Source organism: Protomyctophum bolini (assembly GCF_963924005.1).
Source record: "Protomyctophum bolini genome assembly, chromosome: 14".
NCBI lineage: Eukaryota > Metazoa > Chordata > Actinopteri > Myctophiformes > Myctophidae > Protomyctophum > Protomyctophum bolini.
Genome location: NC_137875.1, coordinates 24,859,265 through 24,884,264, shown reverse-complemented (window position 1 = coordinate 24,884,264; position 25,000 = coordinate 24,859,265). Strand labels below are relative to the sequence as shown.

The 25,000-nt window shown below is 40.1% G+C and overlaps 2 protein-coding genes across 8 annotated transcripts in view; both read left to right on the top strand.

Annotated features, from left to right (window-relative positions):
• Positions 1 to 25,000, top strand: part of dst (dystonin) — a gene marked incomplete at its 5' end in the record, with an annotated part of 146,716 nt that overhangs the window by 33,948 nt on the left and 87,768 nt on the right. For 4 of the 7 annotated variants that reach the window (XM_080781613.1, XM_080781614.1, XM_080781615.1 and 1 more), the window contains 9 exons: positions 1,483 to 1,518; positions 3,174 to 3,251; positions 7,632 to 7,724; positions 18,420 to 18,586; positions 19,805 to 19,917; positions 21,572 to 21,678; positions 21,969 to 22,088; positions 22,450 to 22,545; positions 22,834 to 22,961. In XM_080781613.1, coding sequence (XP_080637739.1) covers positions 1,483 to 1,518; positions 3,174 to 3,251; positions 7,632 to 7,724; positions 18,420 to 18,586; positions 19,805 to 19,917; positions 21,572 to 21,678; positions 21,969 to 22,088; positions 22,450 to 22,545; positions 22,834 to 22,961 — 938 coding nt within the window. The remainder of the gene's footprint in view (positions 1 to 1,482; positions 1,519 to 3,173; positions 3,252 to 7,631; positions 7,725 to 18,419; positions 18,587 to 19,804; positions 19,918 to 21,571; positions 21,679 to 21,968; positions 22,089 to 22,449; positions 22,546 to 22,833; positions 22,962 to 25,000) is intronic. The other 3 variants (XM_080781619.1, XM_080781618.1, XM_080781617.1) reach the window with 1 other exon arrangement.
• Positions 14,038 to 17,711, top strand: LOC308328285 (uncharacterized protein; the record flags this gene model as incomplete). The annotated part of the gene is made up of 3 exons (XM_080782054.1): positions 14,038 to 15,249; positions 16,305 to 16,401; positions 17,707 to 17,711. The coding sequence occupies exons 1-3, from the start codon at positions 14,509 to 14,511 to the stop codon at positions 17,709 to 17,711; spliced, it is 843 nt and encodes a 280-aa protein (XP_080638180.1). The 5' UTR covers positions 14,038 to 14,508.

Sequence of the window (25,000 nt, the reverse complement as noted above, 5' to 3'; positions counted from 1 at the left end):
TCAGGCGATTAGTGTATTAAAGAAGAAAATTATTCACGGCCATTTATTTCTAACTGTACAACCGCTGATCTCAGCTTGTTCTCACAGCTGTCTCTTTAGCCTTTAACTGTAATATAACTAATGATTAAAGTAATGCCTGTTAAGCAGTCTTCTTTGTAAGAATCTAAATTAAATTAAAAATGTTGTCGTTATAACAGAGATTGTCTCAGAATAAAAGGTCGAAAAAGAACGAAGGCAATTACGCCAATGAAATCGACTGTAGCCCAATCAATCACGTGACCCAAAATGAGTCTAAAGGAAGACTGTGTCAATGGTGTTATATCGGTAGTGTATACACAGTGCTATTTCTGACCTCTGTTAGGTTAGAGTGGTTTAATAGTCTCCATAGAGACATTTGTCCTGGACAAGAGTTGCTGTCAGTATACCATTCAGTCTTGCTACATTAAACAACACACAGGGTACTGCAGACACAAATCCTATTTACACCAAGCAAACACATTAATCTATTAATCTATTACAAATGCAATTACAATTACAATTTAGTCATTTAGCAGACGCTCTTATCCAGAGCGACTTACATGTTTTATTGAACTACAGTCAAACAACAATACTACTATAAATGATTACCTACAGTTTGAGTTTATACCAAACAAAGTAAAAAACATTTCAAAGTTGTCTGAAATGGCCACATTGATACAAAAAAGCCTACTCAATAACCTGATCAACAACGGGACCAAGGAAAAATGTATCTGTTAAGTTTACAGGTTGTCGTGACAGTCTGTAGCTTCATTCCGATTGCTTCAGCTCCTAGACTTTATGAAAATGTGGTTAATGTCAGCCACAATATTTTGAGTCTGTATAACCCGGTTGTCCTGCAGACGCAGGTGATGGAGTATGGATAGATACCCATTAGTTTACCTCCTCTGTTGATAAGATTCTGAATATGAGACCACATAAGGATACCTTGGCAGGCACTCCAGAGTATGGATTTGATCGTTGCCCTATAGGAAATCAACATAATGGTCTTGTTGATGTTCTAGGTCAATAATCAAATCCATACTAAGGTATATCCTTACAGTATGTGATTTGGCGATCTGCCGGTAAAATTAAAATCTCAAATTCAGAATTGGAGATTTGAAGAATTGTCATGTTTTCATTTTGAGTCAGAAGGTATTGATGCATTTGTCATATTTTGTTGACGTCGTGTTTTATCCAACACTGTACGTATATTTTAGCGTCGCAACTTTTGCATGACAATACTGTGTAGACCCAACACCAGTGAAGCAAAGTTCCATCCGCAAAATCGCTCTCTTTTGGTGTTCACCTGGTTCCTTCTTGTTTCCTCCTGTTCTGTTTCCCTCTGTCGTTAATTATTTATTTCTGTTTTCCTGCTCATATTCTTCTGTATCTTCCTTTGCTTTGCGTTTACCCTGTGTCCATGTCTGTCTTTCTTCTCTGTGTATTCACCTTTTCTTCGGTAAGCCAAGGGAGCGTGATTTTCTGAAGACATTGCGGTTGGTGAGTGCGTCATCAGCATGTGCAGTAGAGCGGCATGGAGACCAATGGGATGGTGATGAGGATGATGATAAGGGGGTAGGTGTGGCCTCTGCCATCCACCCCCTTGTAACAAAACTAACGCAGTGCGTTCTGTGGTCATTAACAGGAGTGGAGCAACAATCTCAAAAGTGTTTACTGTAAAGTCGTTATTATGATCATTTGCTATTATATGGCTATAAGATGTCATTTTCTGTGCAATGCTGTGATGTGTTACTGGACAGGAAATACGGTTAAAATGCATTGCTTAGAGTTGCGTGATCATATTGATGATGCTATAGAAATGTGCATATTATCTAAAGACCCAGGCAGGTTCATGTGATCTTATTTGAGACTATATCATACAAAAAAGTAATGGACACATTGTATTAGAGGTATCGTGTCAGACATTGTTGGCCATTGAAAGCTATATCAAAATGTGCAATGTTTGTGATTCCAAGGAATGTAGCTACGCAAGTACAAAGCTTGGGTCTTTACGTCCATTTCAATAGCTTTGCAGATCATTGAGCCATACAAGCACATTATTGCAACCCTATGAATATCAGGACATTTTTCATCTTTTGCTTATGGGACATCTGCTGAAAAGCCAAAGCATAGCTTTCATGAAAGAGTATGAGAGGAGAGTAGATTTCACTGAATGTTGTTGCTCTGCTGTGGAGTGGAATGGGATTCCTTAGCAGCCTGTACAGTATGTCTTGTCCAGCTGAGAGGTCTTACTGAAGGCAGGGCGTTCTGCTGCCTCTGGGGCGCTGGCTTGTAATGCGTTTTCCATCTCATTACCTCACACTGTGGTCCATCATTGCCCACGTGCACTAGTCACTAGCGGTTGGCTACTCGCCCAGATAATGCTACTCTGCCATTGTGCTAAAGATTGAACTACCAGTTTTTCATGGATAACTGAAAGATATTATTGGAGTTGGTTTTATCAAGCAGGGTCACTCTGTATGTTTTCATATTTGCACATGAAACTTCTCTGACCTAAGAAGAATGGTGAAAAATGTTCTGCAGCTTATGCACAATAGACATAGATTTTTAGATCGCTTGTGTTTAGGGCTGAAACTATTGATTATTCTTGTAGTGATTATTCTATCGATTCAACAAGCAATTATTTTCAATATATGTTATATATCAACGAATGGACGCAGATTGACTAAATTGAGTCAATTTATGCTACAGTATTTACTGTAATTACATGTACAAACTACATAGAATGCATTTCTGCAGTCTGTGTATTGTGTGTAGTTAATTGACCATTGGATATCACCTACCTATATGCTTCATACAACAAATAGTGAAAATAGCCAGAAAGGTTTCACTTGGCGATGGCCTCTTGTGTCCTCAAAATGTATCGATCAATTTATTTAAATCATTTATTTCTATAATTGTTCAAGTTTGATTAACGGTTGCAGCCCTATTTGTAGAAAATAGCTGGTCTTGTTTTGGATAGAATTTGTTCTGTGCTTCTTCCCTCTGTTGTCTTTACCCTAGCAGATCAGTGGGGTAAGAACGTGGCAGCATGTCCTGTGTACTCATAATACTAATGACATTGTTGGCATTCGTCCTGTGATGGTGAGAGCCTGCAATTACATGACCCTCTCTATCCTCTTCTACGTTCACAGCCTCGGGAAAAGGGAAGGATGCGGTTCCACAGACTCCAGAATGTACAAATTGCACTGGACTATTTAAAGAGGCGGCAGGTAAAAATCATTATACTCTAATACCTACTACTCATCATTATTGGTTACTGTTATGATGAGTCATCACAGTATGCAGTACTGGAGTAAGCTAATAAGAATACAGTATCAACCGCACCTTTGGGGACTAGTTTTAGATTTGTAGATTAAGGATTAAGATTGTGTGGTGTGACACCACACAATCTTAATCATTAATCTACTAATTAAGTACAAGGTATACTGTCAGACAGTGTCTGACAGTATACCCACTATGAAATTACATAAATAATCTTTTAACCTTTGGCGCACAATGTTAGCCCAGCAATTTGGTGTTTGAATGAAAAATAAAATGCATGTAAAACATATTGACCAAAAAGCGACCCTGGCAATTTTCTGTGTTCTGTGCTGTGGAGGCACAGAACAATTATTTCACATGCTATGTAATACTCCACACCATGACACAACTGACTGCTGTGTTTAGTTGTCCAGCATGGCCAAACGCTCACTTGCTTGTAAGTTATATGGGAATTATGCTGACTGTATTTCACTGTTGCCAGATAAACAGGGTCTGTATACACACACATTGAACGTGTAGCTGCACACTCATAATTCTGCTACACAAAGAAGTACTTCAATGGATAGGCCACCTTCATTGGGTCTAAAAGTAGCTGTGCCATGCCTGTTGGAGAAACAAGAGATGACATAACTAAACTAAATAGAATCAATATATTACAGAAGGAAAATGATTTCATCAGAGTTAAGTAAAACATTTCCAGGAAGTGACTGCTTGTGATCCAACAAAGCATTCACTCAGACATACTGTACATAGTTTTTACTTTTAGCAGTTGAGAGAACCTGGACCACATTAGCCTGAGTTTACTGCATTTTTATCCACATGAGGAAAAAGTGGTGACAATTTCTAATTCTGATCAGTTTGTCATTTAGTATTTAGTACAATGCTTAGCTTGTGGAGAACAGCTTACTTAGTCTCCATTACATGTAGGCTACTTCAAGTTATTATAATGCTAGTCTACATCATAATTATTATAGTAGGCTAGTATTCACTATTTGAGAAATAGAAACTTACATGAATGCTCTGTATGCTTTTATGAACTTTTTTTTTTTTTTTTTACTGTATGCATAATCTATAAACTATGATTTTGTGCTGGGTTACACAGATGAGGGCAGAGTTGTGTTGATTGGGTCCAAAACATGCAGTGGTGTAAAGTAACTTAAGTACATTTACTCAAGTACTGTACAAGTACTGTGTTTGAGGTATTTCCAAATTTCAATACTTTGACTTACTCCTCTACATCTCTGAGGAAAATATTATGCTTTTACTCCACTGCAATTATAACTTTTTAGATTTAGATTTTTCTTACTAAACATAAATTAACCACTTAAGCTTTTAGACTATTTAAAAATAGCCAATCGGATCTACAAGCTCACAACGTGCCGTGCTATTTTCAAAATATTTGTATTTTGTATATATTTTGAAAACATTCTGCATTATGTACTCATAATGCAGAGTATTTCTCCATTGCAGTATTGATACTTTCACTTAAGTAAAACATTTGAGTACTTTTTCCTCCACTGAAAACATGTGTGCACTGCACACCAACCCTTTTTTTGAAGGAGCAGAGACTTAGGTATCCAACATAAATCAGAAGATATGTCTGGCAAACTTTATTAAATGCTCAAATCCCTGTTCAAGACTCCTAGGTTCCGATAAAGACCTGAACAGTGGTAACATTATACTTGAACATATATCACTTGAATTTGGGCGTGGAGATAAGAGAACTGTGTATCCACATTTTTATACAACAAGGTTGAAACAAAGTGCTGTACACAAAGAAATACTAGAGTATCAAGAAATAAAAAACAACAACAACAGTACATAAACAGGGCAACATAAGGACACAATGCAGTGGAAGCAGCAACTCTTAATCAGTATGTTCAAATGCCAAGGCGTACAAGTGAGTTTTCAGACGTGATTTAAACACAGACAAGGATTGAGAAGCTCTGTCGTGAGGTGGAAGTTCATTCCACAGTGTAGGTGCTACAACAGAAAATGACCTATCCCCCCGGGATTTCAGCTTTGATTTAGGGATCTTGAGAAGTGACTGGTCAGTCGACCTCAGGGCCCTTGTCGATACTTTGGGAGCTACAATTTCCGATATATAGACTGGTGCCATCCCATTTACAGACTTAAAAGCAAACATTAAAATCTTAAACTGGATCCTGTAACACACAGGAAGCCAGTGTAGGGAACTGTGTATGCAAGTAAAAACCTGTCTGCTCATCACTTACGATGATAATGATATTCCTTTAAGTGAAGCCCAGCACATATGGGCTGACACTTTTCCTTTTCAACTTCCATAAACCCTGATCAAGATCTGCTATTCATGAAAAATCGTGAAAGTGAATCTTTGAATAGATATTTTAAAGGAGGCATTTTTAACTAAAATCTTTGCTTCTGGGGTTCCCGGGAACAAAATATTTTGAGATGCGGGTCGGCAACCAAATACATATAATTGTGGGGATCCTTGACGTGAAATAGTTTGAGAACCGCTGATATATCGGCCTCAGTCAGGTCTTAATGGGTTAATAGCAAGGCGTAGGATACCAGGTCCCAATGGAGCACACAGTGATGTCAGGGCTGCAATACTGCTTCATCTGAACTCATGTTTCACTTAACAGTTGATTCATTCAGTGACTTCACTACTGATGATGATTCCATGTCCACCCAAAAGTAGTGGTGGAAAAAGGTACTCATGTTTTTCACTTAAGTTAAAGTATCAATACTACGATATAGAAATACTAAAAGTCCGCAATTCAAAAATGGCATCACAATAGCAGATCTACAAGCTCGTAAATCGTCTATTTTGAATTGGCCGAAATGTATATAGGGTTGAAGTAGTTATAATGTATGTTTTGTAATAAAATCAAATAAGAGTAAAAGTACAATATTTGGATCAGAGATGTAGTGGAGTAGAAGTAAAAGTATTGTAATACTCAAGTTCATAACCTCAACATTGTACTTAAGTACAGTAAATGTACTATGTTACTTTCCACCACTGCCCAACACTTGTACTGACACACTTCTCTTTCTCTGAAAAATGACCTAGCCATTGCCTCATGAGTCATGAATGGTAATAATTAACTACTTCATAATTATAAATCAATAAGCCTCCCTGCCTGGTCCTCAATCCCAATGATGGCATTACAAAAAAGCATAAAAAAAGCATATGTACTGTGATATGGATTCCCCTGAGTCTGCAATAAAGAATCAATCAATCAATCAATCATTGATTATACTACAGTCCATTTTCCACCCCAGTTAGGATGCAGTGGTGGAAAAAGTACTCACACTTTTTACTTAAGTAAAAGTATAAATTCTGAAATATACAAATTATATTACAATGTTACAATTAAAAGTCAGGAATTCAAAATGTACTTGAGTAAAAGTACAGAAGTATTGGCATCAAAATGTACAAAAAGTAAAAGTACCGTACTCATGCAGAATGTCCCTTTTCAAGTTTTCAAATGTATAAAGATCTTCTGAAAATGGCAGATCTTTGAAGTAAAAATATTGGAAATTGGAAATAGTAGAAATAATAGTAGAAAGTTGTACTTAAGTTCAGTACTTGAGTACATGCACTTAGTTATTTTACACCACTGTTAGGATGTGATGAAGAACATGGCATGGCTGAACTGTTGCCAGTTATGATGCAAGAAGCTCAAGGCTTGAGACAAAGGTCTCACAGTTTCAGGCTTCAATCAACTACCGGTATTCTATTGTTTTAACTGCATAGAAGATATACAGTACTGTATTCAAACCTCATCCGTACAAAATAAAACCTTACCTGTTTTAGTTTCGCTATATCCCCCAAAGTGATACAAATATGTTCATAATTAATAAATGAATTACTCTCAGGCTGACATTACAGCTATCTTTGAAAAATATGTATAATATATGTATAAGCTATTTTGATTTTCTCCTCTGTTTAATTATGTGAAGGTATTAAACAAATAGGTTCTATCTCTCAGGATATAACCCGGTACTAATAGATGATATAGTATGATTGTAAAACAGCTTTGGTGTGCATAATTCATAATAAGTACTAAGAAAGATCAAGACAATATTTCATTTCCAGACAACTGAATGTCTGTTATTAGCTGATGAGGGTCCTTGGCATGCTCATTATAATGCCTATAGTGCCACCTTGTGGTAGTTGTTAGTTCATATCAAATACATCAGACCCAGTCAGAAACAATATCTATCTATACTATATTAATACATTAATGTACGCCCGGTGTTGAGAGCTAACTTGTTACATAATAGAGGTGCGTGTTTGAAATGATTAAAGATTGGGTGATATTATTATTTTTCTTGGTCTTCAGGTCAAACTTGTAAATATCAGGAATGATGACATCACAGACGGTAACCCCAAGTTGACCCTGGGATTGATCTGGACCATAATTCTGCACTTTCAGGTCAGAACTGCTGTCAGGACCATTATCACAAGGTCCATTCACATGTGTATATGCCTTTGGTCATTCAAGTAATGCATTGTTAATTGTGAATGAATTACCTGAATCAATTGATCTGTCATTATTAACCACTTAAGCCTACTATACGCTCACGACAAATAGCAAATATAGCTGATCGACAAGCTCACAATGTGTAGCACTGCAACACATTGTGAGCTCGTAGATCTGCTATTTTCACTATTTTTGAAAGATTATATGTGGCTTGCGGAATTAGTTCAGTCAGATATACTCGAGTGGCTTCATGCTGTGCTCAAGCGCGCATATATTCTTGAGGGGTTAATACGCCGCTTTACTATGTGGGTGGCTTTACTATGTCAGTGTTTGCAAGACCGTCATACGCTGATGTGGCAGTCAGCTGACCAATTGGGCGACGGGGTATTTAAGCTTGCCTAGACTGCATTCTTCCTTCCTTCCTTCTGCATATGGTTCCTGGTTGTTGTTATGTGATGTTTGCTCCCACGGTCCACCGCCACCCCAGCACCACCGGGGGGCTCTGTTATTTCTGTTCCCCAAGGGGGGTTGTTATTGTATCTCCCTACTCTTAATGTTTAAAGATGGTGTTTAATTGTGCAGAGCAGGGAGAAGAATTTAGCAGAGCCTGAACGCCAAGAGAAAATATTATAAGCACACTTGTATTCTCATTCTATAATAAATAATGGTTAAATCTATTTGTGAGTTATCTGACTGAAATGCCCAGATTTGGGACACCAGGGTTGATATGGGCAACAAAGAAAATTAGCCTCCATAAAGAGGCATGTCCCCTTTTGACCACAAGGTGTCAAAGCAGCCTAGCATTGTATCAAGCTAAATAGAAGTATTATTCTACTCAATGGAGATATATAGGTATAATAAAGTGCATGGAGGGAACTCCTCCCTGATGATCTTGTGGTTAAATAGGTAGTAGGTTAAATAGATCAAATGTTTGGTGTCAGTTAACCTTTGGCTTTTGTAACCTGAGAAAGCAGAAAATAAAGTGGGAAATAGTAACACGCATGTGCACAACCATACAGTACATGAGAGTTAGTGGTTCACCATTCAGTAGTAGTCGACAAACCCAATACTTTTATCTGCAGAACAGGTTTGTCCATGCTTTCATTATTACTGTTTGTTATGGTAAACACAACAGGCACAGTGTGTAGACTATATTGGTCTCGTTATTTGCAGTAGAACAAGAAAAATGCATTTCAACAACTTATGCACTATTTTTTTGTTATCCTTTTTTTTGTATTGTGAAGAATGTTGAAACCGTTGCCTTTAATGACACGTCCAAAATAGAGACTCATGATTGTGCATGCATGATCAGAGTGACACATATTTAATGTTGTGTGAACCTGCATAAATCAAAATGTAGCTTTCATGTGAGGTATGTTTACAGTTAGCTGTTGGCTAGGCTTATGTCTTGTCTACCATCTCTGTAGGATTGAGGACTAAGCTGTGGCAATTTGTGTTTTGTTGCCTAAGAGTGTGAGGGGCAGGCCTGTCACAGTTATTACGCAATTATTTTATATAACCGCAATTATTTTGCATAATATTCGCCAGAATCGTTTCCATTCATCTGTATGAATTCTGTTGAAATATATTCGTGCTTTCCAAACATTTCTAAAACATATTTAAAACAGATTTAGTGTAATGATTACATTTGGCCTGTTTTGGACATAGGATATTATTTATTTTGATTGGATTTTGATTATTATTATTTTTTTTTACAAAGCCTAAAAGGAAAAAACAAATATCTTTTTGTATTCATATGTTCCTATTTTCAATGTAGAAACACAATTACAGTCCTAGTGAGGGGCAGCTGTACAGAGACAGGATCATATATGTCTGTCTGTCCATGTCCAGAATCTATTAACTGTCTATGCAGCAGCAGCAGCATGTAATAATATACACTGGCCTGGGCCGTGGCTCAGCGGTCCAGGCACCTTGGCTGGTAATCCAGTCTGGCAGTGTGCCGCGGGTTCGACTCCCAATCCTTTACTGCATGTCACCTCCCCAACTCTCTCCCCCTTTTACTTTACTGTCTGTCCCTCTATAAAAAAAGATATAAAATAAAGGCGAAAGCCACAAAAAAAAGTATATATATATATATATATATATATATATATATATAAGACAATGATTGGATAATACTTGATATTGTATATTTACTTTTTTTTGTGGCTTTCGCCTTTATTTTATATATATACACTATCCAGTAGCCTTGGATCCAGCATTGTGGGCTTTGAAGTCTTCCCACCCCCCACCCCTCTCTCTTTCTCTCTCTGTCACACGCACACACACACTTTCTCACAGTCTCTTTCAGTGGATTATTAATATCTTTGGCAGACTGCAGCGCTTCAGACTGGTAGCAGTACTATGTGACAGGAATGTTTGCAGCAGCTAGCTTGGGCCTTTCAGAATGGCAGCTTTAGCACAGGATATTATGCATCCCGATGCACTTTGTTTTACAGCAAAGGTGTCCAGAAATACCACCAGTCTGACCATTCTGATTGGTTTTCCTTGATTTCTATCTATCTATTCTATCTATATTCCTTTCCTCTTTCTTGGAAACTGCAAATGATGGTGGGAGCTTGTTGTACAACTAAGAATTCCACCCACATTCTCTGTACCTGCAAACCTTTAATGTGACATGTTGAAGCTGAGTTGAGTTGAGACTGAGAGGTCTAGATCAGGGGTTTCAGGACCCCTTAGCTGAGAGAGAGATGAAGTAGCTAGCGACCCCCACTATATTGGATTCATGTTGAATGAGTATTTTCAGACATTTAACGACTTGAACCCTCAATAGTTTGTAAACTTGACTTTTGGCTCGGTACTTGTTTTGCTCTTTATTATCTGTACACCAAACCTCTTCGCGACAATAGCTGATCTACAAGCTCACAACGTGTTGGGAGCTTGTAGATTGGCTATGTTCTGCTAATGGTCCCTAGCCTCCTGGCATAATGAAATGTTGTCCAGCAGGGGGAGTGGGTTTACCCAGGCTAAATGGTCCCCCCAGAATAGAGGTGAAAGTTACAGGTGTGTGTGTGTGTGTGTGTGTGTGTGTGTGTGTGTGTGTGTGTGTGTGTGTGTGTGTGTGTGTGTGTGTGTGTGTGTGTGTGTGCTCGCCGTGCTATGAACTTGTAGGTCTGCTATTTTTGAAAAATCGGAGGCGGAGGCATATTACATATCATGTTTGGGGTCCTTGACATGAAATATTGAGCACCACTGAGAAACATTTTTTCAGAAAACTGTCACGATTTTGAAGACATTTATTTTATTTCGATAAATGGGTTAATGTCAAGGCAATTATTTTTATGCTATGTCAAATAGGTCAATTTTAAGGTAGAATATGTATAAATCTTTGTGTTTGAGCACAAAAAGCATTTTGAGAACCTAGAAATGTTCTGCATTCACAACATAACAACCCAGTGTTGTTAGTAGGAAAACACAAAAGCACACAGGAGGAAGTGGAATTCTACAGTTGTGGTTTTCGACTTTCTAATTCTTTGTTTGGCCCGAAAAATTGTGTGTGTTGTCATGATTTGTCACGACAAGAGTTGGCTTCCTACGACGCTTAAAAGGTCTTTAAATAAAAAAGTTTTGAAATGCCTATGGGAAAAATGCATTGCGATTAATTTCCTGGGCCACTCGTTGTTCTGAAAGGGGGAGGGACTGCGACGCTCTATAGTCTAGTTGAATACCCCTGCCATAGATCATCAGTAAATCATCAGAGATAAAATTGGAATATTATGTAATCAATGGAAAATGGCGTTGAGGAATGAATAACTGTAAAGGTTAAAGAAAATAGCTCATATCATTCTATCTGACAGGTAGCTTGGGCGATAATGGCGCACACCCCCCACACCTGCTCCTGACGGTCTCACGCAAGCCCTTGAGCATTTCATCCAGGGGATGATGGGCCTGTTTCTTCTTGATTTTGTTAGAATAGCATAGCAGGCAGGGCAGTGAAGGCAGAAATTGTTGATATTATCCTTACATTCCTCTGCTGGCGTTGCGCTGTCTGTATAAGCCCTCCTGGCAGAAGGTTGACATGTGTGAACCCAGCACTGTTTTCAAGGTGCTTTAGATGTCTCTGCTGAAAATAGTAAAGGAGTGGCAATTTGTCATCATCATTTAATGTTACATTCAACCATCAACCAGGTTGTGTGTGTGTGTGTGTGTGTGTGTGTGTGTGTGTGTGTGTGTGTGTGTGTGTGTGTGTGTGGCATCAACAATAAGGAGTAACTGTGTCAAGTGCCAAGCTAAAATGAGCAAGAACATAATTACAACAGCGAGATACTAAAGGAACACCTTCCGGTAAAAGTATGTTATAAAGTTTGAATTAAAAGAGGACACTGAGCTCGCTTGCCTGCTTTCCCCAGGGAAGTTGTTCCAGAGCCTCAGAACGCTGACAATGAAAGCCTTGGTCTTACGTCAGGACAAGAGGGCTGAGAATATCTGGCTGTAAATTGGGGTTAAGCGGTCTGAGATGTGCCTTGGACCCTTCAAAGTAATCATTCGTAAAGTCTTAATATTAAAATATATTCTGAAATTCCAGTCAGCCAATGGTAGTTGCACGGTAGCTGTATGCACACTACTGTACACTACACATTGGTATATTTTCATTTCAAAGCCATTCTTGGTGATTTGCCCCCTTACATTTCCTACAAATTTAATTTGGTAAATAATTGGTCTCTAAACCTCAGATCAAATGTCTGGCTATGTCCGATGTGTAGTACCAGCCTTTAAATCTGAGGGGGGTAAAAAGTGTCTCGCTTTCTTTGGCCCCTGGTTGTGGAATGACCTGCAAAATTGGCCTTGAAAGTTCCCTTGAGAAGTTTCAAAAGGATCATCTTAAAAGTACAATCCAACACCTGCACATGTTTGGATGTGTTCTATAGCCTTCGCATATGCACATATATATATATTGTTTTTTGGTCCCCGTCCATAAATGTTCTTTGTGTATGCAAAATGTCTTGTACCCGGTTATTGTTAGTGTACCATTTTGGATTATTGTTGTATATATTGTATAGGTTTCTTGAGGTATTGTCATGGATTTATTATTGGCTGTTGTATAACTTGACATGTATGATGCAGCTTTGAAGTGTAATTATATATTCTGCCGCTTGGCCAGTTCCCACTTGAAAAAGAGACGCAGTCTCAATGTGTTTTTACTGGTTAAATAAAGGTTAAATAAAAAGTAAACTAAAAACTTCAACCTTGGTTTGGAATGTATGTAATGGTTGTGTTATGCAAGTCAGTACATAGCGGTAAAGCCTGAGCACACAAACTTGACATTGAACTACAGACAGGTCAAATGTTTCTCCAGTGGGTTCTATAATTGGTTTGGCTTCTAACTGACAGCCATTGTGTCCGTGAGTCATGTCCCAGAGCAATCCTGACAGATACTGAGCAGCATCAATACCCCAGGCTTCAGAACGAATACTATCAAACTGCGTTTTTCAGAGATATATGAGATATATTACTCTGTCTACTAGAGGATACAGTTCATGGTGCTGCAGTCTGTGCAGGCTGCAGTTGCAGTCAGGAGACGTTGACCTTCAGGTTAATGTCATTGGTATCCAAATATTGTAACAGCATACAGTAGTGGTGGCACAGTTATTTTTAGCTGGGTAACCTACTGTAATTGTATTGACTCTTTCGCACAAAAGTTGGTTTGTTATTTGCGACTGAACTCATTCTTAACATTCCGCCTTGTGCCACACTATGCGTGACAAATTCATAGTGATGTAATGTAATAATTGTCGCCTTGGTTTTACATGTTGAGTCACTTCCTGGCCAAAGCGTTTGTCCTCTTTTGAACCGCCATGGTGGCGATCCAGTCGGGATAATGGTGTTTGTTTAGACCATTGGACTTAAAGCTCCGCCTCTGGCCCTGCTATTGTAGACAGCCTGATTAATAGGCAAAGTGAAAGCACGTTGTTAGCCGGTGAGGATTTGCTCATGTTGACCCGCGTCACCCTGCCTTTCAAATCTGTTATGATAGTCTGGGGGTTCTGTCTGCTTCATGTAGCCTATAGGAACATCTAAAACTTGCTGAGTCAATTTGTTCTCGTGGCCGGCTGACACGGTCCGCTTCAGATCTTGTCACGTCATCCACCTTTTGCAGTGCATCCCCCCACATAACTATATACCAGCAGATATATTTACTGAAACCTAACCCCAGGACGGGAGCATGTGGCACTCATGTTTACACTGCAGATGAGGGAGACAAGCCAGGCCAAACAGGTCTGCCTGTCTCACGTTCTCATTCTGTCTCAGCTGTGAGCTGGAGGCGTGCAGGGCTGTACCTCCGTAAGCATTTATGGTGTTTGTGTTGGATTAGCGAAGTTGGGAGAAATGTATCAAAGGTCAGAAAATGGATTCCCGTGACGGAGCATAGAGACCCACAAGAGGCGAGAGAGAAATACGGACAGAGAGACCAATACAGACAGAGGGAGACGGAGAGAGAGAGAGAGATCGAAGCTTGTGAAATGCTTTCACAAATATCTGTTTTTCTGAAAGACAACAGGAAGAGACACATCCCCCTCTCCCTCTTCTGTGGCCAGTGAGCTATCAGCTGTGATGTGGGACTGTCCACTGCCGGTTCTTTGCCAGCTGTGAGGGGCGGAAATGGCTTGGTGGGACATGAGATCTCCAGATCAAGTTTGGCTCACTGGTCACTTGGCCTGAAAACTGCAGGGAGGCTCGCTGTCCATGGGAGAATAGGAGTACGTGGCTGACAGCCATGGGCAACATGTGTGGCTGTGTGCGGGGGCCTAAAGAGGAATACTATGTCGACCCCAAAAAAGCTCCGCTCAGCCCTGAATCGAAAGAACTGAGAGGTCGACGCTATTTCCAGAGGAAGAAGAGGAAATCGGGGGAGTTTCACGCTGCGGCATCACTCAGGAGAAAAGAAAATGTGACTGTTGAAAGCGAGGACCCCCAAAGACTAGCGGAGCTTCACGATGGCCCAGGTACGAGCACGGCCGAGACCATTCCAGGGACAGAGGGAACATCCGAGGCAGAGATGTTCACCAGATCCAGCAGCATAAGCACCGGAATCTACGTCGGAGAGGTGCCGGTTCTTGTTTCCAGGGAGCATGGCACCGTGCCTCTCTGCAAGAGGTTAGCGTCCAGGCCGGGAAGGTTGCCTGTGTACCACCAGGCCAGCAGCGACAGAAGCTTTTCCACCGCAGAAGGAAAGCTCCGCGGTCTGGTCACGACCTCCCGGAGTTTTGCGGCAAAGGACGGGCTGCTCGGTAAGAAACTGCTGCGGCGCCAGTTGAGGAGAGCTGTGAGCTTCGGGGCGGTGGAGCACACACTACGAACGTTGAAAGGACATGAGAGCCCCGGAAGTGAAGAAGCACTCGGCAAAATCATATGGAACTCTCAAATCCACAGGAGGGGCAGAAGGAGGTCCCACACGTCCTCTGATTACAGTGAACCTCCCCAGGTCGCTGCCAAATGTCTATCCGCCCCCCACGAGGTAATTCCATTGCGTGTTATTTATAGCCATTATGAGGAGGCTGAACAAGTTCTAGGTCACAGCGTGATGGGCTGAGGAAGGGTTTCTTTAAGACACTGTTTCCAAAACAGTGGGTCAGGACCCATTTGTGGGTCACGGACCAATTCTTATAGTCCCGACTCGAAAATGATAAATAATTAAGAAATGGTGAAAATAGCAGATCTACAAGCTTGCATGGGTTGTGAGCTTGTAGTTCTCTCTCTTTTGGGTCTCGACCTGAAAAGTTTGGGAACTGCTGCTGCTTTAAGTGGTGTATCATGAATTTCATGTTGAAAATGTGAGCTTTAGCGTTTTTTTGTTTTGGCGCGTTTAGGTGATATATATATATTTTTTTAATATTTTTGTTTCATTCTATCAGCAACTAGCTAACCGCCATGTAGCTCCCTAGAACCACACATCCTTCCGTTAGTCAATTAACACTAGAGATTGTCAGACTACAGCTGCCTTACGCTATATGGGCAAAACCAAAAACTAATTCACAGCAAAAATCTAATGGAATTATTTTGGGCACATTCAATTCTATTCTGCCTAACGTATTTCTGCAATCCATGTTGTGGAAAAATAGATCTGGTATCATTATTATTATTATATTTACAAATGTTCAGCAACCATAATGGGCCATTTGAGAAATGAATTATCCAAAACATGATTACTAGCAATCCATATTATTTCTCCTGAATGATTGTCAATGTCCCCACACCGTGCATTCATTTAACATTGTTGGTGTTCATGTGCTACATGCAGAATTTCACTGTGGGGATGGATAACTGTTTATCTTGTATTATCTTCTTTGTGGTCTTAAACCACCACATTCGGTCACCAAAAATTGGACTATGAATAGGCTTTTTACATGGTCTCTAATAGAGAGTGTTTGACTTCCCAAATGAAAGTTGGAAGTATAGGCGATGAAAGGTTTCTGTTAGTGCTTGTGGGCAGCTGGGCTATGGTATGCTATGTTATCAGGATGCTGAAAGGCTTGTTATGTAAAGCGACAGTCTGTGTTGATTTTACTGTAGTTGAATAATGGATTCCTGCATGAGAATGGAGATCTTGGAGTTGTTGGAAACTGCGCCTCTGCCAGAGCCATCTCAGCTTCTGCCAGACCTCCTCCCTGTCAGTGTTGCCTTGTTGGCTTATTTCCCAAAATGTTGGCTTTCTTTTCTTTTTCCAGAGTTGTGGGTTGCGGTTTTTTGGGCTTGTTTTATAAAACGCTGTGGCTTCTTTGTCAAATCTAACAAACCAACATTTATTTGATGTATATACTATAATTCCCTATAGGTTTGGGGGAGTGTAAATCTCATTGAGTGAATTATTATAGACCTACATAGTAATTATAATGATATGTGCACCTAATATTTTATTTATTTATATGGCCATATTATTATTTTTCTTATAGGGGAGATTTGGCTTATTTCTCGCAAGATTTGTCTTGTTTTTGGCTTGTTTTTTTAGGTTTATTGGCTTATTTCAGAGAGAGTTGGTGACACTGCTCCATGTTCAACTCTTATGGAGATGTTTGGTGCAGTCAGTGTCTAGTCCGTGTTGAACCCTTAAGCCTAATTTATACTTGGCTGCATGCCGGTGTCGCTCATCAAAAATAGCAGAACTACAATCTCACAATGCGGCTTATCGTGAGCTTGTAGATCGGCTATTTTCAGGTACGAGACGCAGCAACTTCCGGCAAGTATACATTGGGCGTTGCCGCGTTATGAAGATGTTTGTTGCAGTGTTGGAGAGTTTGTTGCAGTGTCTAAAACTGTGTTCATGGCGTTTCAGTGTGTCTCCAACAACAAAACATCTCTCATGCAACTGGTGGAGTCTCATCCCTTTGTAGAATTCCCTCATCTCAACCTTTCAAATACTGGTTCCATTGTATGGATGGCTCATCATAGATATTGATGTGAATATTCTGTAAAAACAGCTTGTAGCTGGAGGCTTTTGTTCAAACATAAACTGTGTTTGGTAATGTATTAGCCATCTCTGCCTGTTGTCTGGCGTTTTCTGCATTTGTCGTGGAACTGGCAATAAAAAAAACAAGATAATAGTTAGTTTTAGTCATCAATGTAGCCTTCTATTCTATTTAGTAACTTTAAAAAATCAGCAGGGATTTGGACTAGGCTGCTGCAGCTAGTATGCACATTATTAAATGTTTTTAATGCCAGACTGCTTCCTCACCAAATAAAATGGCAGGCCGTCTAAGGACAGGTCTTTCTGTACTGACATACAGTAGGATGTTGCATGTTGATGGCCATCCTTGGGAAGCGTCTCTCCTATCCCTCTAATAATAGCATGTTAATTTATACATTTGTAACTCAGAGTAAACCCTTATGGGTTCATTCAGTAAGTGTTCCCACTGTTAACTTTATTGTGATGTTATATTGTTTTCCCCTTAATCATGCCCGTGTTCATCGTGTACAGTTTGACCTCAGTGTTTGTTTAGTGAAAAGAGTAGTATTGTATCCTCCACGGGAGAGGAAATTTACTTTTATGCAGATGGCTTGCTCAGGTGGCTTTTTGATAAGCACTTCGTGGGGAGCTGTTGGAGTGTCTTGCTCAATGGCACTTCGACATGCAGTAGAGTTGAACCGGTGATCTTCTGATTACCAGAACACCTCTATATTACAGCTATAGTCACCCGACATGTGTGATGATTTATTGTTGCTGTGTAGAAAATAAATAATATCTGTTTACAGCAGTGGTTTTCAACCCCTTTCATATAGTATCAAGGTCCATTATTTATCGACCACCATTTGTTGAGATTTAGCCTAGCAGACGCAGACCCAAAACGAACTAATATTTTGTTATCATTGGATGAGATTTTGTCCACAACTCCATGATGTGATGTGGTACCATATGAAAGATAACAGGCAAACATCAAAATAACAATTATTCTACATTCTCTAATTGTGTAGACTTTTTGTTACTTTTGAGAGCGCAAAATGAAACCAAATGGACCCATAAGGGTTTAACTTTAAGGTAATCTCAGTTAAAGATCCATAAGGGTCCATTTGGTTACCAACTTTCCATCATTTAGCTGGGGACAACCTGGAACTCCATCAAGGACCACTGGTTGAAAACCACTGGTTTACATGTTTAGACTGAACACCTTTTCGTATCATTTCTTCCAACAGATCTCAGAGATCCATGTGACGGGAGAGTCTGAGGACATGACGGCGAAAGAGAGACTGCTGCTCTGGACGAGGCAAATGTCTGAGGGCTATGGCGGGGTGCGCTGCGACAACTTCACTACATCCTGGAGGGATGGGAGGCTATTCAATGCCATCATTCACAAATATAGGTAACACATGGGATACTACTGTCCTTCAATTTCAAACGATGTGAGGGGCTTGAAGGAGTAGTTCACCCCAAAAATTACTTATTTTCCATCAAGTACACGCCCCATGGAATTCATAGATATTTGTTTTGTTTTTGTCACATTCCTGAGCCAATAATTTGATGACCAGTGGAGTCGACTCCATGCAGTTATATATAAACTAGAGGGCGGACCCGGAGCTCCCCGTCTATTCACTTCAATGGAAGTTGCTCAGTGGTGTTTGAAGCACCCGGAAGACTGACGGAAGTACCATTATAACTCTGTCTCGAGCAAGTTGAGAGCGGTCTCAAGTTTGAGGTCAGGGTTGACACACTTTGCGCACATGACGTCACTGAACGTCCAACCACCTCCATGAACGTCCCGGAACGCCCTGCAGTTCCAGCTTTGGCCAGTAGGGTATTGGCAGTTTTAATGTTGGCTAGCCGTTCTGGGGCCTTAGTCAACTCAAAGAGTGTTCATTGAGTCTCCAGAGACTCCACTGCTTATCAAATTATATGGTGTGTGTAATTGAAAATAAGTCATTTGTTGGTGAACTACTCCCTTAAAGTGTTCCCATATTACACTTATTAATACAAACTTTTCAAATAAATATTTTAGCCAATGATCAATTTGTTACCAAGTGGGATTGTGGATCGGCTGTTTTGTCAGTAATAAAACCTTTAGAATGACACATTGGACATGAGGCAGACTTGCAGGTGAAGATAAGTTTTTAATTAAGTTCCAGGCCTGGACAACATAGTGAAATAATAAAGAAAATAACTCAAAACAACTTAAATGAGAACTGAGAGGTACTGGTGTCAACCTCTCCCCATGGCAGCACACTCTACTGAGCCATTTCCCCTCTATATAGACTCCTGACTCCACCCCTGGCTAAGCAGTCAGCGAATCACAAGACATTTAACAACACAAGCAATCAGAGCTCTCTTCAGGCCATCAAGGCAGCTTCCCAACTAGGCAACTACAGCATCTGCATAGATAAACACAAGTATATTAATTCACATGTCACAGCAGAATGTGCACCTTCTGTGGGACTGAGAATCAACCTGTTACACATACCATACAGAAACAATACAATGAACATGTATTGTAGAACAGCATATATTAGTCTGACAGAGGCTGCTCTGTCACACAATTCCTCTCTCTCTCTCTCTCTCTCTCTCTTTCTCTCTCTCTCCATTGTAGGCCAGACCTGGTTGATATGAGCTATGTATCAACCCAGAGCAACAGATCAAATTTAGAACGAGCGTTTGGCACGGCTGAACAGCTGGGAGTGGCCAGACTGCTGGACCCTGAGGGTGAGTCTATACTCAATCATCCATACTACATAGTACTGTATTGTACTTAAAACTCATTCCCCGCCTAGGGTGGGATTGGACGAGATGAATTAATGATCACAGATCGCCAAGGGCGATATTGGACGAGATAAGGTTTTATAATGGAGGTCTGGCAGCGTGTGGTAAACGACCCAAAACATAGAAAACCTTGACTAGGTACAGACTCGGTGAACACAGCCTTGCAATAGACAAATTGACAAATACATACAAAAGATTACACACACCCAAAGTGAGTTTGAAAACATGACCAACGACAAAAAGACTCCCATACCTACAATGTGCGAAGTTTCAGTATTATGCTAGGCAAAAGATTAGTGCTAATTGTTATTGTTATTGGTTTAAAAGCTTTATACCCTGTATATTGTAACGGTTTCCCCAAATAACCTTTGGTCCCAGGGAGAAACCCTACAAAGGTCACTGTATAAACTACAGCGACCTACCTGTTGGCTCGGGGTATATATAATAAATCAGTACCTTTCCAAACCCTTATTGAAACTCAACCAGTCAATCATTGCAAAGACACAAGAAAGGCAGTTTAAGGGTTGTATTAGAAATCAGCCGCAGTTCAGTTCATACATACATAAAGCACCAGTTTAGTTCATGTCAGGTTTTCACCATAAGCAAAATACCGTGCACCACTGTTGTGGAACCAAAACAAAGAAACCCCCCCTTCGGGATTTCGTGTAGACCAAACAAAAGAAAGGAAAAGAAACAAGGCACAAGTCCTGGCGCGTGCGTATGTGTGCGTGTATTTGTTTGTGTGTGGTACTGTAGAGTGGTGTTAGCCCCGCTGTTAGCTCCGTGTAGCTCACCAACAGCCAGTGCAACCCTCCGTAGTTCCTACAGCTCCTCTCAAGCATAGAGTTATTATACATATTATTATATTATTATTATTATTATTATTATATATGTATATTATTATACATATATTGTATATATACTCTAAGCTCTCAAGCCACGCCGGCTCGGCTGCTTCCTCTTCGAAAGACAACGTTGAGTTGCAGCGCCGTTCAGACGAGAGGCACTGTTGGCGGAACGCTCCCCAGGACCCCCTGGGCTCGACACGGGCTTACTGTCACTCCGGTGACTCCGGTGTTTCCAACGGGCGTAAACCGCGGACTTTAACTCGCGTTACTAGTAGCTGCTTCTGAAGGGGCAAGGGAAAAAAATAATAACATATACATAAATAAATATAAATAACATGTAAATAACGACTCAACTCTGTTTACACATACCCCCTCCAACTGTATATACTTTCCCCATTTTCAACAGTTTTTATTATATTTTGACACGCCAATAAAGCTCCTTTGAATAGAATAGAATTGACTAGCAATCAGCTACACTGAGCTATGCTAGTTAACTAGCATTATCCATTACCCATTAACTGCTTAGCTACTAGCAGCAAGTTGTTTTCTTATTGACAGATATTATCTAGCCTAGTACCGAAACAGAGAATTCAGACCAGGGTACTGCTTGGATTGACCAAGCAGCATGTTTGTGAACCCTTGCTTGTCATAATATTATAATGTAAAATACTGCTGATTATTTATGTTACATTCACCCAGACACCTTCCTGCATATCCTGAAATCTTAACTGTTTTATTTCTCTCATCAGATGTAGATGTCCAAACTCCTGATGAAAAATCTGTCATCACATACGTCTCAACACTGTATGATGTCTTTCCCAAAGCACCTGAAGGTGTTGACGGAATCAATGCTAATGTAAGTACAGTAGCCTACATGCCTGAAACCCAATTTATACTTGTGTCGCACTACAAAAATAGCCGACCCTTGTGTTGCTCTCCAAAAATAGCCAACCTACAAGCTCACAATGCATTGCTGATGCGTTTAGGTGAAGATAGTTTATGGTGTGCGACAGTGGGCAGGGAATAAATTGGGTACAAGAAACATACTTGAATAAACCATGCTGCGGTGTGAGTACGTTATGCTTATTCCATTCAAAAGTGCTGAAATGATAAATGTCTGACATTCCATTTGTTCTTGTCATGCAGGATGTCGATATCAAATGGGTTGAGTACCAGAACATGATCAAATACCTCAGCCAGTGGATCAAACACAACGTGACTGTAATGTCAGACAGAGCATTCCCCAACAGCCCTGTGGAACTCAAGGTACAGCAACAAGCAAAGTCCATCGAAAACCACTGGAAGGTTTCGCTCTGGCTTTTTTGTGGATTTATTTCTTGAAGGCTCGGGTTACCATTTCATCTTAGAAAATGCTGATTATCAGTGTACTGTACAGTGCTCGGCTGAGGATATAATGTAAGCTTTCTGCAAATATCCCATTGGTAGCTTTTAATGTAACTGAATCTTATTGACAAACATGAGAGGGCAGTTTCCATTTGCTGCAATATAGCAATATTTAGGCAATATATGGTTTTCTTTTGATGATCTTCTGAGTAAATACACTACTGTATGACTGACATTGACTGTTAACCATTCATTTTTCATGTATTGTTCTTTTTGTACACAGGCACTTTATACACAGTATTTGCAGTTTAAAGAACATGAAATCCCGTTGAAAGAGAATGAGAAGACCAAAATCAAGCATCTATACGAAATGCTCGAGGTATATAGCTACTAATGCATAGTTCTTTCGGTGATTATAATAATTGATTTAATCCTTGCAAGCGTTCTGGTTGTGCATATATGGCAGTAATTGTGTGTGTGTGTGTGTGTGTGTGTGTGTGTGTGTGTGTGTGTGTGTGTGTGTGTGTGTGTGTGTGTGTGTGTGTGTGTGTGTGTGTGTGTGTGTGTGTGTGTGTGTGTGTGTGTGTGTGTGTGTGTGTGTGTGTGTGTGTGTGTGTGTGTGTGTGTGTGTGTGTGTGTGTGTGTGTGTGTGGTGTGGGTGCGCCAGATGTGGATTGAGTTTGGACGTATCCAGCTGCCCCCAGGTTTCCACCCTAATGACTTGGAGAAAGAATGGGGTAAACTGATAGTGGCCATGTTGGAGCGAGAGAAGAGCCTGAGGCCAGAGGTGGACAGGTATGAACTAATGTCTCAATGTACACTATGATTTATTAACGTCTTTAAAACAGCAATATTGAAACGTATAGGGTTAAAGGAGAGTTTCATAATAGAAGGCTCATACTAGAGGTCCAGGTGTTATTTTGTGCAAAAGCTCATTATTGGCTATTTCCCCTACCATAAGAATGAATTTAATTGAATGGGGCATTGGGTTGCTGTGCTAATTTGCTTATTTCCATCACTCAAAAATCATCTTAATAATGTAAATAGTATCCCAAGCGGCACAATTATTTTGATTTTGCACAAAAAACAAACCCCCATTGAGGGCTTATATATGGGGAAATAGCCAATAATGCACTTTTGCACAAAATAACACCTGGACCTTTGGTGGGGACATAACAACTACAAATAAAATATTTAGTAACACAAGATATTTATTAACGTGCATGACATACAGAACCCTATTTTGCACGTCTTAATGGCCAGGTCTTATGAAAGAGAAAGAGAAACTGCAAAAGCAGACTAACCTTAAGCTAGCATCTGTCTAACAGTAGCATATCTGTACAGTAAAGCTATGAGTATACACTATAGAGTCCTATGTCTACATAAAATGCTATCTATCCCTATTGACTTTGGACATGTGCACTGTGCATAGTGGGCACCCTGAATGTAGTATTTATAAGATCAGAATCCGTCTAATAGTAGAATATCTGTACAGTAAAGCGATGTGTATACATACACTATACACTAGAGTCCTATGTCTACTTAAAATCCTATCTATTCAGTTTGCCTATTGACTTTGGACATGTGCACTATGCATAGTGAGGGGCACCCTGAATGTGGAATGTATAAGATTGAACATGGAGTCCTAGTATATGTCATTGTTCAATGACATGTTTAGATCCTGCTCCCAGGCAGATTTCAAGCTTATCAGGATGTCTCATGCGGCACATACCTGTCAGACCATCGTACACCTCAGATGCCAACCCCTCGCGTATCGTATCTGAACAAAGACGTACATCGGCAGTGTATCTGGTGCCCCAGGGAAATGATAGCGGAGATGAGAGAACATGTCTGACCTGCAAGTACCTGATACCTTGGTATTTGCTAGGTTAAACGTTCCAGAGTTTTTCCAATGATGCTAACCTGTCTTCAAAAAAAAAAATATTTAATATTATTCTGTGCCAATCTTGAAATGCAGGATCAAGTATTGGAGGTTGAACAATAATAGGCATTGAAAGAGATTAAATTGTATTTTCCTGAACCTGAGCCCACACTTTAACCGTTTGCAAAGTATGTTTTTTTTGTTTTGTTTTTTCAATAGTATTTTTTACACAGTTTTATTATGCAATTTGATTGTAAACTGATTGGCCACCAGTGATATTTTCATGATGCAGTCATTGCAGTGCCTGCTGTGCCCATCTCTATCAGTTCCATTTTGCACAGTCAAGGTTTTGTTTCCATTAACCTTTGTTTGAAGAGTACATGACATTTCTGGCTTTTACACTTGTCAAATGTTAGTGTTGGTCTGCATGGGGGGCGTGTTTGGAAAGCACCAAATTAGATTAGTGTTAGTGATGACATGAAAGCGTATCCATTCTTGTAGGGTACATAATTATGTATTGGCGTGGATGAAGTACAGAGTAAAAATTGGCAATGTAGTTTCATAGTACATATTACATAACTTGTAGAGACTGTGTGCTGTCTCAACACGTACAAAAAAGGTCAGCTCTAATATATCAAAGCACGCCACAAACTTTTCATGCCCTCAGGCAACATTTTCTTCCAGGGTGGGTTCTATTTTACTGGCTGCGTGGACACGTATGACACTATATAAATGTGAGCGTCCTCTCTCTGTGAGATTGTCACGGTTAGAATGGGGCTGAGGTTTGTAGGTTTAGCGGTGTCGAATCGGTTATTTTAACGCCAGGGCGGGCGTAGGAACATCGGTCCATCATGGACAGATATCATGGTAGAAGTAGTGTGTCGTCCATCAGTAACAGCACTTTCACCAGCTTAATGAGCTCTGCTGACAACCTCAACACTGGACCTGGCAC